General features: G+C 37.5%; 1 protein-coding gene across 1 annotated transcript; it reads right to left on the bottom strand.

The window, feature by feature from the left end:
* Nucleotides 1-13,764: 13,764 nt before the first annotated feature.
* LOC103221232 (thioredoxin) lies at nucleotides 13,765-14,300 on the bottom strand. The gene has a single exon (XM_007972071.3). The coding sequence runs from the start codon at nucleotides 14,226-14,228 to the stop codon at nucleotides 13,911-13,913; it is 318 nt and encodes a 105-aa protein (XP_007970262.1). The 5' UTR covers nucleotides 14,229-14,300; the 3' UTR covers nucleotides 13,765-13,910.
* Nucleotides 14,301-16,504: the final 2,204 nt, after the last annotated feature.

A 16,504-nucleotide genomic window follows, 5' to 3' on the forward strand; every position in this document is an offset into this window, starting at 1 on the left:
TACTGAACAAAGTTAGGAGTTAGAATAAAATTGTCCTGGGCATGAAAATGGAAAAGTACAGGGAAGTTGACTAAATGAGAAGGGGTGGGATGTAGGGACGCTTAGCCTGAGGAGGCAGTCGGAAGCTTGAAGATGATATAAACAGTGTCTAAGCTAGACGTTTGGGAGATGATGTTAAGATATTTAGTAGTAAGTTGTAACTTGTGTCTCTGAGTTTAGTTCAGTCCTATACTAAAACAAAACACATCTTTAATTTCATTTGACTAACTTTCAACCACAACTCCAAATGTAGTATTCTTCATAAAATACAAAGTTTTTTCACTCCTGCTTTCATCTTTATTCCTTATTTATTGCAATGTTGATGGGATAAAGACTTACCTGTAATATCTAGGCTAAAGTTAAGACTGTTAAGAGTTCTCATAATTCTGTTGAACTTAGTTTACGGATACAGATTATTAGCAACAGCTAAAGCCTTGAATTAAATGAATTAGCTGGATATTCAAATAAGATTTATTTTAGGTTGCATTATGGTACAAGCACCGCTCTTGGTTTAAGAAAAACTATCTCGTAGCTTTGTAGTCATGTGTATGTCACTGATATCATCTGCACTTTAGTTAGGGCTCTACTTTGGCCTGAAGCAGGGCATGCCTGAGGAAGCTATTGGAAGTGGTATTATCTCACATTTGGTGAGAGAGTACTAAGTTTCCTTGGTAATTTGATTGGGAGACCTTACAGAAGGCAGGTTAGAGGAGCTGATTAGGAAATGTAAAATTATATTGTGAAAAAAAAAAAAAAGAGGAAAATATATACAGTATAATTGTAATCAAACCGAGGAGTTCAGGTGGAAATCCTCCTAGCTGAAACTGTGCTTCTTTACATTTATCCAGGTGTTAGAAATGTTGCTTCAATTACAACATCTTTACTGAAGCAGCAAAATAATGTGGAAAAATGTATCTGTGCATACTGTTTCTATATGTATGGTGCTTTTTAACAGTGGAAAAACTTCCCTTGGAAATACCTGTTTGGCTTTAGCCCCTGTTTCATATTGGTCAGAGCCATGGTTAGCCAACCAGATATTAATCATAGTCTCTTGAGCAGTTCTTTTATTAAATTTTAAAAATCTTTTTATTTAAATATTTAGTTATTATTTTTTTAACTTTATTTTTAGACTAGGTTTAGTTGTATAGCAAAATTGCAAGTACAGATATTATGTTTTTAAGAAGTATAAAATATACATTCAAAAAGACATAAAACATCAATGTATAGCTTAAGCAACCATTATGAATATAACACCCGTGTAGCCACCTCTCAGTTTAAGAAAAGAGAATGTGGACCTTCCCAGTTATAATTCTGCCTCTCTCTTACAAGTGACTGTGAACCCAGCCTCTGGATTGATTACATCTTTGTTTTGCTTTATAATTTTAATACCAAAACTTGCATTCCTAAACAATAGAATTTAGTTATGCCTGTTTATGAAGACAATATTATTTTGGTTAAAAAAGATGTAGCATATGTAGAAGCAGAAGCCATCGCCACTGAAATTGATCAAGCACACTCAAAATGATCCAAAGATATCCCGAGAGACAAAATGTGTTCCCTCAAACAGCCTAGCTATTTTTTTTTAATTAACAAGACGTTAACTTATTTTAAAATAATATTTTTCCTCCATTCTTAAGTTACTATCCTCTTGGTTTTTCTTTTTCGTCTCTCTGCCTTTTTAAAAATGTCACTGGAAATAAGTGTTAAAACAGATTCATCATAATAATGCCTTTTCTTTTTAAAGTCTTGGACTATTTCTATATTTACAGCTACAGACTATTCCAACTATGATTTTGATTAAACTAACCAACTGCCGTTTGTCTATATAACAGTGTGATTAGCAGAAGCTAGGAGGTATTGATTAGTTCAATTTTACTGATATCTATAAAGACTGTTGAGCTGTTCGAAAGAAAGCTGTGGCTTGGACAGTTCTTAGAACCATTCTGCCATCTCCTGTGTAGACCAGTCTATTGATTTCATAAACCTTATGGATGTACTTCGAATTGTTTTACTTGTACAAACCAATCTAAGGAGAGTTTAGCCCTTTAAAAAGGATCTGCCAGGCATAGAGAGGCTAAGAGTTCAATGCCTCAGAGTATTTGGGGCTGGTAGAAAAAAGTGAAGTTATTTTTCTTCAGATCAAAAAAAGACTAAAGGGACAAAGACTGAAACACATTAATAAATGAGACATGACCCTTTCCACTGATCCCAGATATTAAAGTTGCTTTTCTAAAATAAGAGTTTTATTTTTCAAGGGAGACAGGATCATGTAGAAAAGACAAAGATCAGAAAATGAAAGGTGATGTTATATCAGAGTAGCTATAATTAATAACTGCTATTGGCAACATTGAGAAATGTCATGAAGGTAAAAAAAGTAATTTTAAATGACTATTATAAGTAGAATGTTGATTTCAAAAGAAAAAATACTTTCAAATATAAACTTGTATGTTTATATTATCAGATATACCTCAGACACAATTAGATTAAATATCAGACACATACCGAATGATTTCAGGGCATGTTGGATTAGCTTTCTAAGTTCATCATGTGGAAAAAGATAAGCCACTCTATGACCAATGTCTCTTTCTGATTTTCGGAATATTATGTAACAACATGTTGAAAGACTTTGAAGTATGGGAAACTTAAGTATATATAAAAATAGAATAATATAACGATCCCATGTTTATATCATTCAACTTCAACATTAATGAATTCAAGACCAATGGTACCCTGTGTAGACGCTATACCATTTCATCAGCAAATGAAGTTTTAGCATGTGTCTCCAAATACAGAAATGTTTATGGTTTTTTCTTTTTACTTATCTTTGATATTTTATGTTTGTAAAATTATTTCTTTCAAATAATTATTCCACTTTTTCTTCTCCTTCATAATCGTTCTCAAACATTAGTCTGGGTGAGAATCACCAGGCATCCATCCGGAGTAGGAATCAGGTGTTATAAATACACATAATGGAAATATTGATATTGTTGATCTGTGGTGCACACTTTGAGAAACAGGACTGTAGAAATTCATACCAGAGTTTCAAAGTAATTCAGTAAAGTTAAGGAAATGTGTTTCATGTGAAGTCCAATTTTAAAGTTTTTTTCCATGTCCATAATATGTATTTTGAACTCAGCAATATGACTTAATTTATCATTTTCCCTTATGCGGATTCTACATTTCTTCTGTGTTTAATCATTTTTAAGTTTGATTTATGTGAAATCTAGAATGTTTTATATAACTTGTGGTTTTACCATCTCGTTAAGGAGGTGACAGTTTTAGAAAGCCGTCGTTTTGGATCTTGTGTATAGTAGTTGCTATAGGAATTATTCCATGTACATTAAGTTGGTAAAATGCACAGCTAATGTGCTCTTTGGAAAGGAAAGAGTAAATTTGGGTTTCTCTTGGAAAAAAGTAAGCAGGAGCTAAATATAGAAAGTCATTTCTCTTCTTGATAAAAAACAGTTAGAAAAATCATTCTTCTGGTGGAGAAATGCTTGGGATGCTCTAGTTCCTCTTGCTGCTTATGGAGAGAGAGGTAGGAAAATAAAAGATGACTGGGAAAACTGAAAAGCCAAGCTAACTTTTGGTCAAAATTCTTGGAGTAGAAGGATCATTGTGAAAGAGAGCTAATGACGGCTCCTTTTACAAGTCGTCAGTAAGCTCTTATGGATTCTCCCTTGAGATACAATCAAAAGCTTTCTTTGTTCAAGGAAGGTTAAATAGACATTAAAAACACACTAAGCATGCACTGTTATAAATGACTTGGATTTTTATTGGCCAAATGAAAAGATATATGGTTAACAAACATCCAAAAGGAAAACAAAAATCAAAGATCAACCTTCCTGCCCATAAAATACTCAAGATTTTGCCCTCATCCTGGCTGTCTATGCTAGACTCCAAATGAAAGGGCCTTCTCACCAGAGACCTAATTTTTCAGACTTACTTTACTAAATATCCCAGCAATGCACATTCCATCTCTTGTTCTTCACTTGATCCCTCATCTGGCCTCTGATCAGATCCAGGTAAGTCCTTGCTTCATGCCTTCAACTGAGGATAAACTTGAGGGTCTCAGGAGCATGATTCTATAAGTCTCCTCCCCTGCCTCAAATCCTGAGTAGATGGGGAAAGGAGGATAGAGGAGACATCTGGATTGCCTGCCCTAGGAAACTCAGGATTTTTAGGCTGACTCGTATACTACTTCCCACATCCTTTCCCAAATATGGGGAGATGCTTTAGTCTTCATGGAATGACGACTAAACCAGTCTTCTAAGAGACATTCCAAATTTCACAAAAAGGAGGACTTTTTCTACTGGTCCCTCTACAAGTTTGGATAAAGCACCATTTTCTGTGCAACATATGGTGTTTTCCCATCTTGCATTACTCAAGAGGGCCTCTGGAGTCTGAAGTATAATATATTTATGAATGATGACATGGAGATGCTTGAAGGGAGACAATTAGAATTAGAAAGAAAAAGGTTGATAGCTGCCATTATGCTCAGTTTCTTCTGCTTTTAGCATGAAGGTAAGTGTGGATATCACACAGGAAGGCCCAAAGAATATTTAACAGCCAAGGCTTGGTGCTGCTTAATACAATTCTTGTACACTTGAAAGTATATTTGAGGTCCTTCCAGTTCACTGGTTAAAGAAATCACCTGGAAGTTATTAATAGATGTAAAATATATGTATGTGGCACCAGGGTTGAAGGAAAGCGGTGAAAATGAAGCTCATTATTTCTATAGGAGAGAATATCACAATGGAATGTAAGGAAGTATATTCAAATTCTATGGTATCAAAGTAGATGGGCCAAAAATGAACTATTATGCACTATAGGAATATAGATCCTCTGTGATCAGCAGATACATTCCACTAGGACATTGTTTTATGATTTATGAGTTGGGGCTTATTAATGTAGTCTGTGTCATCAAAAGCCATGAGATATTACAGAGAAGAAATCCCTTATTTTAGTGGATATACACTCAAGCATTTTACTGTAAAATGTCATAATATTTGCAACTTACATCTACAAAGGTCATTGAAAAGAGAAACAAGTGTGACAAAATGTTAACAACTGGTGAATCTCAGGGAAAGATACAATTCTTTCAGTTCTTCTATGGGTTTGAAAATTTTGAAAATAAAAATTGGAGAGTAAAAGAGACAATACAAGCATATTTATAAATATGAAGGTAAACGCCACATAAAATAATAGAAAAGTAGAAATTGATTGTCTCTGGTGATAAAAATCTGATAATAGTGACTGACTACTGTTTATACTTATATGACTTTTAGTACTATGTGAGTCTTTAAAGCTTGTGAATGTATAACTTTGACAAAAACTAGACACTGACTTCAAAAGGAGAAAAAAAGCAAAAAGACTCACTGGGAGATTAGATTGCCAGATGCTTCATGAAGTCGGAAAAGCTCATTGATAACATGCTGGAACAGTTTTATCTACATGCATAAGGGAAAAAAATGTGCATCATCTAGATGAAGAACACAATCACTGCAAGAAAAGAGTGATGTCTATATCAGGGAGCAAGTCAGAAATAAAATACAGGGAATCAAGGGGTCAGGAGAGTAAGCAACCATCTATACAGTCACTGATTTCAGCCTTTCTTAAGAAGTACTACAAGATAATTTATACATGAAGAATTACGTGACCTTGGGCATTTCACAGATCAAATGGCATCATTATATGCTTTTACTGACTTGCCGCATCTTGAAGATTATTGTCTATTCCTTAGTTTCCTGGATAGGCTGTAGGTGCCCTAGCAAACTAGTTTAATAGTTAGTGGTTCTGGTTTAAGGGATTAGAGATCAACAAGATATCTGAGGAAGAATTCCTTACGGATAAAGAGATGCAGGAGCCTACCGTGTTGATAGTGGAAGAGCTCACCATTCTGGTGTTTATATTTTTAACTGTTGTTTGTTTAACAAAAAACATCAGGTGCCCTGAGATGGAGGGAGATCCTCTGATGATGCTTCTTTGTGTCTCAAAGATTCTGTCAATATACTGACCTCGTCCTTCATCTCGAATAAGCAGTAAACTCTCTGGTTAGAACAAGAACTCAGGCATTGATTGACTATGTGATAGTGTTATTCACTATAGGACACAGCTGTTTGATTTTTTTGTCTGAAAACTCTTCCTTGCAGAGAGAGTATATGTCTGGAGACTTGGCACAAATTTAGCAAGTGATATGATTATGGTGATTGGTTGGGCAGGATATCTAGGCAATAATGGTGACAGGTGGCAGAGATGGCACCAGTACGTGCTAGTAAGGCACGTTTCCACCCTATAGGAGCTAGTGTGGTCATAGGTCAGGGCACAGGGCCATTGAGTAGTTGGGGTAGTGGCCAAGTGGCAGGACTAAGTACGGGGTAATCAACAGGCTTAACTGACCAAGGTTTGGACCATGATGCTGCCAGATATTTCCAAATCTTTGGGCCAGTGAATCTGGGTTTCCAGTCCTCTTTCTCTGCTCTTTTATTCCATTCTTGCTTCTGGGTGAGGTGCCAGAACTGCACAGTTTTCTTGATCACTGATCTTGCCTCCTGTCAAAGTTGATAAATGGCCTAAATGACCATTTTATTATAGATTTTTGGGTATAGAGCCAAAACTGGGTAAGACAATAATTGGGGATGAATCTTTAGGTGTAAGAGAAAAGACATTGCTGAGCTACTGCACAGGCCATGTGACCCAAATGGTTTTGCTTCAACGTGGAGGGAAGATCCTGACCCACACTAGACTGTGCAAGTGAGGAATAAGCCTCTATTATGTTAGGCCACTGAGAATCTGGTGTATCTTTATGGTGGCAGCCAGAGATGGTTATCCTGACCAAATGCAATATGATTTGGAGAACTGGAATATCTCCAGGTCCATTGTACAAATACAATGGCATCAGGGACTTCGTATGCATTGGTGGGATACGAGTTCTTGCTAACTTCTAAAGTCAGGGTGTAGACTCCACAACTGTGATTAGATTGTGGTTCCTGGCTGGCAGCATTAGGTGGAGGAACTCTTCAGCAGCTGCCACATGTTAGGCTCTGCAGCAAATCTCAATTGATGTTTGGGGAGAAAAATGTTACTCACTCAAGAAGATATAGATTCATAAAAGCTGTTATTCTAGGGTATTCTTGTGTGTGGGCCTCAGATGTCTTTCTGAAGGACCTGTGGGGGAAGGATGTGAAATAAATGTCTGATCTCTAGTCCTGGGTAAAAACAAGACTAGGTCAGTTATTTAGTGTTTGCTCAGATCCATCTTCACACTTCTGCTCTACCCTCTATCACAAGGAGTTGGCTCTGGTGGTTTCTAATTTATTCAGCCTATGCATGAAATTGGCAGAATAATTGAAGGTAGAGAAGTAAAAAAGCCAGAATTTTCTTTCCCTTCTTGCTCTCTGACTTGGGAGATATTTATGATTGTGCTTCTTTTTGCAGAACCAGCTTACCAATCAGTACTTCTTTCTGTGGTTCAGGTTCTACTGGCCATCCCTGGCTCCTGCATTCTAGTAATTCCACGTTCCTTTTTTTTATTCCTGAAACCCCAGGGGTGGTAGTGACTTTCTGCTGCTGCAAACAGGTATTTTCTCATCACTGCTTCTGGTTTTGCATCTCTTCCAAGAATTTTGTAATTAGTTCTTTGTAATTAAGTCATCTTTTGAACTCCCTTGGGATGGTTAATATTGAGTGTCAATTTGATTGGATTGAAGGACACAAAGTACTGTTTCTGGGTGTGTCTGTGAGGTGTTGAAGATTAACATTCGAGTCAGTGGACTAGGAGAGGCAGACCCACCCTCAATCTGTGTGGGCACTATCAATTCAGCTGCCAGCACGGCTAGAATAAAGCAGGCAGAAGAACATGGAAGTACTTGACTTGCTGAGTCTTCCGGCTCTCATCTTTCTCCTGTGCTGGATGCTTCCAGCCTTTGAACATCAGATTCCAAAGCTGTTCAGCTTTTGGACTTTTGGACTTATACCAGAGGTTTGCCAGGGGCTCTCGGGCCTTTGGCCACAGACTGAAGGCTGCACTGTCGGCTTTCCTGCTTTTGAGATGTTGGCAATCAGACTGATCCACCACTGACTCCCTCGCTCCTCAACTTTGTAGGACTTTACCTTGTGATTGTGTGAGTCAATTCTCCCTGATGAACTCCCTTTCATATATACATATATCCTATTAGTTCTCTCCCTCTAGAAAACCTTGACTAGTACATCCCTGGAGAGAATTCTGTTTTTCTGATTAAATCTGACTTACTTGGGCTGCAGACCTTGCTGAGGTCTCAGGAGCCAGGATTGAGAAAATAATGCATGGGGATGAATCTTAGATGTGGAGATAAGACAGAGGGTGATGCTGTTTGGTTTGTTGAGAGATCTGAAAAAGATTCTTGGAAGAATGGAATGTTGAGAGAGGAAGATATTTTTTACTGGTTGTCCACATTTGAACCATTAGGCAAGGAGTGTGCATATTCTATACTCCATTAATTACATTTTGGCCTCTCAATTTTGAGTAGGCATATTTGGGAAATCCTCAGAGTATCTAACTTTTCTCCACCTGGCTTAGTAGCAGGACCTGAGTATGGGTTGCTCTCCTAATGAACAACATACTCACTCTCCATCCTGGCGTCTAGGAGAAGACCTAGACCTCAGTAACACAGGAAAGTTATTTCTAGGATGTCTAACTTTAAAGGAAAAGCAGGTTTTCTAAGGTCAGCTTTCTTTTCCATCCAGATGGTTTGCTTTTTGCAGATGGTAAGGCCCATATGCAGATTCTGACCCACTTGCTAATAAAGGGATTGGTCTGTGCCAGGGCCTAAAAAACTTGGATTCAGGTTCACAGATGCAATTATTGAGGTGAAAAACAGAGACTTAAAAATAATAGAGCTAGTAAAATTCTCATTATTTTTCTGAACGAGTGAAACATTATTTAAAAGGTAAATGTAAAAAGCACTGCCTATTGATATAATCGACTTAATTTTTGATGAAACATGAAAATGCACTAGGTTCTGCTTGTAGTGTTTAACATAGACTTTTCCAATGTTCATTTATATTTTGGATCCTTTCATTATTGTTCCAGCATGATCTTTAAGCAGTCACTTAGGAACCGATTTACTATTTTTTTTTTATTTAAGTGCACGTATGTATTTGTAAAAAACTAACGATGCAATAACAATATCCTTTTAAAAATTCAAATATAAGTATCCAGAGTTTCTACTCTTAGGAGTTCCACTGTTCACACTGAAATGTGAGAGGTAAAGGAAAGAAAGAGGTGAACTTAAGTGCCATGAACTTAAATTTGTTCTAAGCTTTTGGAGAGAAGATAGAAATTGCTAAGGAGGAACTTTAAAGACCAGACTAAAAAACACTCGATTTCTTTGTAGCATGCTTCATTTCATGCGTTTTTAAACTTAACCAAGGCAATATATACTCATGGTGGCAGAGATGTTCCAGGATTGTTTGCACAATTCCACTCAGGCAAACTGGGTCAGACAAAAAGACATGATTGACATGACAAATCATTTTAGTTCTCTTTCTATTTTCTCTCCTCTCTATCTGGTTATCAGTTATCTATAATTTAAGGTCAACTCAAATCTCCTATGTGCCATTTATGTTCTGGGGAAACTTCTGCCTTTCTAGCCTCCAGTTTTACTGTTGGTACCTGTAATTAGCACATGATACAATGAAAAATTTTTTTCCCATTGCTCAAACTAACACATTGTTTTCCTTCAGATATGACATTATTTAAATTGAAGAAAAATCAGAAGGGCATTAAATGCAGATGGGAAAAAACTCAGTAATACCAAATAGTTATAGTTAAACTGGCAAGTCGTCCCATTTTTTCTTTCCGGGGACTTTTCCTTCCCAGATGTAACCACCGCCACTCCACAGTTTTTCACATGTGCACCTTCAAGCTTCGATGCCTTTACCTGCCATTTTTTTTTTCTCAACCAGGAATACATTCTCACATTCTCTGCCCATCTATTAAGACTCATAAAAGATACATACTCTGTACACTCTTCCTTGATACCCTCTGTCAGAATTCAGGGTTTTGTTCTTTGTATTTCCTCAATATGCTGCTTGTACCAGTATTTAACACCCATTTCATTCTGTCTTGTTTTACAGCAAGGTCTTTACCTATCAACTTCATCAAAATGCACTTTCTTGAGAGAAGGAGCCCATTTTCTTCCTCTTTGCATCTCCAATAAAATCCAAGCCAGTGTTATCACATGTTTAAGTCATTGGATGGAACATACACAATATGGTTTATTCATTTTCTGTTTCATGAAGAGTTGTCACAACCAGACTATGAGCGTCTTTGGGTCATTTACAGAAATCTGTGACTTTTTGATTATGTAATTCCATAAAAATATACATTAATTAAAATATTGCAACCAGTCCTGCTGTGACCTGAATGTCTCCTGAATTCATGCGTTGACACTTAATTCCCATTGTGGCAGTATTAAGAGGTAAATTCTTTTGGAAAGTGATTAACTCATGAAAGCTCAGCCATCATGAATGGACTAAATCCTTATAAAAGGTCTGGAGGGAGTGAGTTTCCTCTCTTCTGCTCTTCCACCATTGGAGAATATGTGTTTGTGCTCCTTTTCCCCCTTCCATCCTTTCTTCCATGTGAGGACACCTAGATAGTGCCATCTGTGAGAAACAGGCCCTCATCAGACACTAATCTGTCAGTGCCTTGATCTTGGACTTCCCATTCCTCCAGAACGATGAGAAATACATTTTTATTCTTTATAAATTACCTAGTCTGTGGTATTTTATCATAACAGCACAAACATAACAATTACTTTTGACTAAGACAAATATTAATGCCAGAGCTGGATGTGGTGGCTCACACCTGTAATCCCAGCACTTCAGGAGGCCAAGGCGGGCAGATGACCTGAGGTCAGGAGTTTGAGACCAGCTTGGTCAATGTGGCAAAACCCTGTCTCTACTGAATATAGAAAATTTAGCCTGGCATGGTGGCATGTGCCTGTAATCCCAGCTACTTGGGAGGCTGAGGCAGGAGAATCACCTGAACCCAGGAGGCAGAGGTTGCAGTAAGCTGAGATCATGCCACTGCACTCTAGCCTGGGCCACAGAGTGAGACTTCTTCTCAAAAGAAGAAGAATAATAATAATAACAGAGAAGAAGGTGTTGCTATAACAAATACCTGAAAATGTGGAAGGACATTTCCAGAGGCTGGAAGAGTTTGGAAGTGCATGCTAGAAAAAGCCTAGATTACTGTAAATGGAGCATTAAGGGTGATTCTGGTGAGGGCTTAGAAGAAGAGGAGAAATATAGAGAAAGTCTAAATCTTCCAAATAATTATCTAAGTAGTTGTAAACAGAATGCTGACAGTAATATGAATAATAAAGGCCATTCTGATGAGGTCTTAGATGGAAATGAGAACTATCTTGGAAACTGGAGGAAAGGTAATTCTTGTTACAAAGTGACAAGAACTTGGCTGAATTTTGTCCATGCCTGTCTTACAGCCTTACGGAAGGCAGAACGTAAAAGTAGTGAACTAGGATACTCGCAGAAGAAATCTGTAAGCAAAGTGTTCAGGGTGCTATGTGGCTTCTTTTTACTGCTTATAGTGAAATGAGAGAGGAGAGAATCAAATTAAAGACATAATTTATAATCAGACAGCTGAATGTAAAGATTTGGAAAATTCTCAGCCTTGACATTTGAAAAATAAAAAAGCTGTTTGGTAGAGAAAGCCAAGGGTGTGGCCAAGCAAGCATTTAATCAATAGATTAGTATGAATAGAGAGAGGTCAGATGCTATTCATCAAGAAAATGAAAAAATGACCCCAAATATTCAGAGATATTTGAGACTTTCACTCCCATCACAGGCCCAGACTGGTAGGGCCTTGAGAGCAGAACAATTTTAAAGGAGGTGTACCTCAGGCTACCTTAAAATCTTAGCACTCACTGCCCTGGGCCATCTCAAGTCTCTTCTCCCTGCATGCCAGAGCAACACTCATTGGCTGCCTCAGCCATGGTTCAAGCAGGCTCAGGTTTGGCTCAGACTGTGTCTCTTGAGGACACATGCTAGAAGTGTTATAACAGCACAAAGAGGCGAAAACAAGTGTTTTGCTTTTATCGACAGTTATTTTACATTCATTTATTCCTTGGAACTTTACAACATTCAGTACGCAGCAGACTGCATTAGTCTGGAGGAAAAACGAGTAAAAGTACTTTGGAGTCAGACAGACCTGACTTTGCATTCTTACTCAACGACTTGCAGGTTATGAGATCTTAGGAAACTTTTTTTAACCTCTATAAGCACCAATTTTCTCATTATTATAAACTAAATGTTAGTCCTATAAAATTGTTGGGAGGAATGTCTGATATAAACATGTAAAGGTATGTATATTAGTTCATTTTCATACTGCTATAAACAACTGCCTGAGACTGGGTAAATTACAAAGGAAAGAAGTTTAATTGACTCACAGTTCAGCATGACTGGGTATGCCTCAGGAAACTTACAATCATGGCAGAAGGCAAAGAGGAAGCAAGGCACCTTCTTCCCAAGGCGGCAGAAAGGAAAAGTGCTGAGCCAAGCGGGGAAGAGCCCTTTATAAAACCATCAGACCTTGTGAGAACTCTCTCACTATCACAAGAACAGCATGGGGGAAACAACCCCCAAGGTTCAGTTACCTGCACCTGGTCTTTCCCTTGACATGTAGGGATTATGGGAATTATAATTCACGGTGAGATTTGGGTAGGGACACAAAGCCTAACCATATCAATATGTGATACATATTAGACATTGAATATAAGTGAAGATTCCCTTCTCACCTAGGAGATAGAGGCTTAGGTAAGCTAAATGATCATCTAAAAACGTGTATGGCAAAGGGTTGCAAATGGTAGTAAAGCCAGGACTGGAAATGAGGTTCCCTAAATATTTCTATATATACACACCTGTTCCCTTGTGCCTAACATCTAGTCTGAGAGTGAATATCCTTGCAGGAAACTGAAAACAACTCATTCCTATTATCGTCCTGCTACCATGCATACTCCATAGCCTAAGATTTTACTGCAAACTGCTGCCTCCTGGCACTATGATGAAACTCAGGTTTGGCGAGGTTAAGTGACTTGGCCAGGTTCAATCAGCAATCTAGAAGCCATGTGCACCTTGTTCCCCTCACTCCTGCCGCAGAAGTGACTGATACATTGTGATTTAAATCTATATTGACCCTGTGTGGAGGAGACAGAGCTGCAGCAGTAGGAAGGTCAGGAGCCTCACAGAGAAAGACAACAACCTGTTGCCTAAGCCAGGTTCAAAGCACTATGAGGGTGAGGGGGAGGAGTATGAAAATGAGGAGGATAGTAAAGAACGGAGGATGAGCACATGCGGGACATAGATGACATAAATGATTTCAATGAGTAACCTGGTAATGGAGAGGTCAATGATGTGGACGTGGGAGGCCACAAACAGGATCAGGACAAGTGAACAATCTAGGTAGACAGGGCGGGATGGTCTCAGGGAGCTTCCATTCCAGCTCCAACTTTCCTACACTCCCTGAAGAGCAAACTGATGGCTTTTTTTTTTTTTTTTTTTTTTTTAAGAAACATCGCTACAGAAGAGATTTCTGCTTCTCTGCTCTACTTGTAAGGAAATACTATACCAAAGTCATCTCTGAGTAAGAAAATTCAGAAAGTAAAATTGAAAGTGATTTATTAAATTGCATAGTTTATCTGTTTTCCATGAATGAATCTCTCTCTCTTTTTTTTTTTAGTGTTAGAATCAATGTTTTATTGTCACGCAGATGGCAACTGGGTTTATGTCTTCATATTTTATATTTTTTTGTAAATTAAAAAAATTACAAGTTTTAAATAGCCAATGACTGGTTATGTTTTCAGAAAACATGATTAGACTAATTCATTAATGGTGGCTTCAAGCTTTTCCTTATTGGCTCCAGAAAATTCACCCACCTTTTGTCCCTTCTTAAAAAACTGGAATGTTGGCATGCATTTGACTTCACACTCTGAAGCAACATCCTGACAGTCATCCACATCTACTTCAAGGAATACCACGTTGGAATACTTTTCAGAGAGGGAATGAAAGAAAGGCTTGATCATTTTGCAAGGCCCACACCACGTGGCTGAGAAGTCAACTACTACAAGTTTATCACCTGCGGTGTTCAAGGCTTCCTGAAAAGCAGCCTTGCTCTCGATCTGCTTCACCATCTTTGCTGCTGGGGTCTGAGGAGCGGCTGTAAGGACCGATGGAAACGGATCCAAAGCACCAGACCGAGCTTCCCATGAATGAATCTCTAGTTAACATAAATTGGTTAAAATCATACACACAGTAATTGAAATTATTACCCATGAGGTGGAACCAGAGAGAAATAGATACTCAGCTGTAACGCATTTCACTCATCCCAACTCATTCTTTCTGTCAACTGTGCACCCTCTGCCTTCCTTTTTAAGATTTGTACAAATTTAAACAAAGTCAAACTAAGCTGGAATAAAGGCAATGTGGCATGTGTATAGTCAAGCAGGAAGTTTGTTTTGTGAGAAGAATAAGCCTTCACATGTATTCAATCACTGTGCTCCAGCATGAGGAGCCTGAAAACCCTTCAGATGATTGGCTATTTAGGATAGTGAAAACTGATCGAAGAGAGAAAATAAACAAGAAATTTGGAGAGGCTTGGAGCTCTTATGATGTCAAAGAAATGTTGGCTGGGAGAGTTTTGAGGAAGTAAAATTAAAGCAATTTCTGAAGTGTTCATAATTCAGATCCAAGCTTCTCAAGTTGCAATGTGCATCTGGGGATCTTGTGAAAATGCAGATTCTGATTTAGCAGGTTCATGGGAGGTCTCTACATTCTTCTTCTCCAACAAGCTTTCAGTTTGCTGACACTGCTGGTCCACAAATCATGCTTTTAGCAATAAGGTTTTAGTTCATATTGGCCATTTCTGGGTTACTGAACTACTGAGATCCCCTAAATAATGGCTAATATTTATATTTTGAAAAAAATACATTACCAGTAATAAACATGTCTAAAATAATAGTGTTCTTACCTGGATTAATGATTTAGAAAACCAAATACTAAGTCAAAAGTGAACCCCAAGATGAGCTTGAAATCAGTGAAATTAGCTGTAGAACCAGTTTTAATCTATATAAAGATCGACCTACATTGTATCTCCTGTCTCTAAGTGTTGAATTATTCACATAAATGCTTCAGAGCAGCCTCCCATAAATCAAAGGGAGAGAATTAAATTGGGAATAGTATGGTGAACAATGGTGAGAAATCTTGAGCTCCTAACCTGATTTACCTGATTATTCTCCCAGTTATCTTTCTCTTGTTCTGACCAAATCATTCCTGGTGATTTGCTGGCCCCTAAATTTAGCCCCAGGGACTCTTTCATCATGGTATGTGATTTTTAAGCTCTGTGATTTTAAAGGCTTTTCAGATTGATATTAGATTCAATATTGAAGTGTCACAAGTTCTTTGTGAGAGAACTTCTGCAGAAGGTTGGCAGTGGTTTATCCAAATGCCTTTTATTGGTTAATAAGTTTGTACAAATGTGGCTCCATCATAACAATGATTATTTCTGATGAAAGTATCTGATCAAACTCAATTTACAGAAATAATGTTTTATTCCATTTAAAAATAATAAAATATTCCTTTTCCCTTCTCAGGACAGTTTGGTTATGTAAGGATTGAATTATTTGTATAAATAAATTCCATTTATTTTCTTCATTTCTCCTGATTTTCTTTTAATAAATGATCCCTGAACACTAGAGGCAAGAAAGTTGACCAAGCATCTTAATACACTGATTCGAACAGTAAAAAGTTAAGTCCATTACAAATTGTATGTAATGCTTTAAATGTAGAGTGAACTAGTCATCAATATGCTACAAGTGGAATTATGATGATACAAAAATAGGCTTTGATAATGCTTTGTCTTACCTGCCTCACGAGATTGCTGTGAGGATCAAATGAGATAGTCTTTGAAAGTAATCACTAAAGCCTAAATGGTATTTCTGGCTTTGTCCTCCTTTTTACCAATCCATTATATTTAAGGTTGCCAGATTAATCTTAAAGCATCAGCTTGATTACATTTTTTCCAGCTCAAATGCCTTCAATTTTCCTCTCAACCACTTTCTGAAGCATTGGGTTTGGTTTCCCTTGGCATTTAAGAAACATCACACTGCCTTTCTAGTCTTATCTCTAGCTATTTTCTATTCTAACCTCATATATCAAGGCTACTGGGTTACATTATATATCCCCTAATTTCCTGAGTCAAAATTTTTATTGTCTCCTACACATTGTCTCTACCCAGTTTTTCCATAGGGACCCTATTATCAAACACGTCCAAAATTAGGAGCATGTAAGTATATTCTTTATATATTTCCTATTATCCATTCCAGAAAAATCCATTCCTATTATCTAAGCCAGAAAATTGGAGTTGCTGTCTTTCTCTTTCTCTCTCTTTCATCTTCTCTATCTGTGTGTG

The sequence above is a fragment of the Chlorocebus sabaeus genome, chromosome 15 (assembly GCF_047675955.1).
Source record: "Chlorocebus sabaeus isolate Y175 chromosome 15, mChlSab1.0.hap1, whole genome shotgun sequence".
In the NCBI taxonomy this organism is placed as follows: domain Eukaryota; kingdom Metazoa; phylum Chordata; class Mammalia; order Primates; family Cercopithecidae; genus Chlorocebus; species Chlorocebus sabaeus.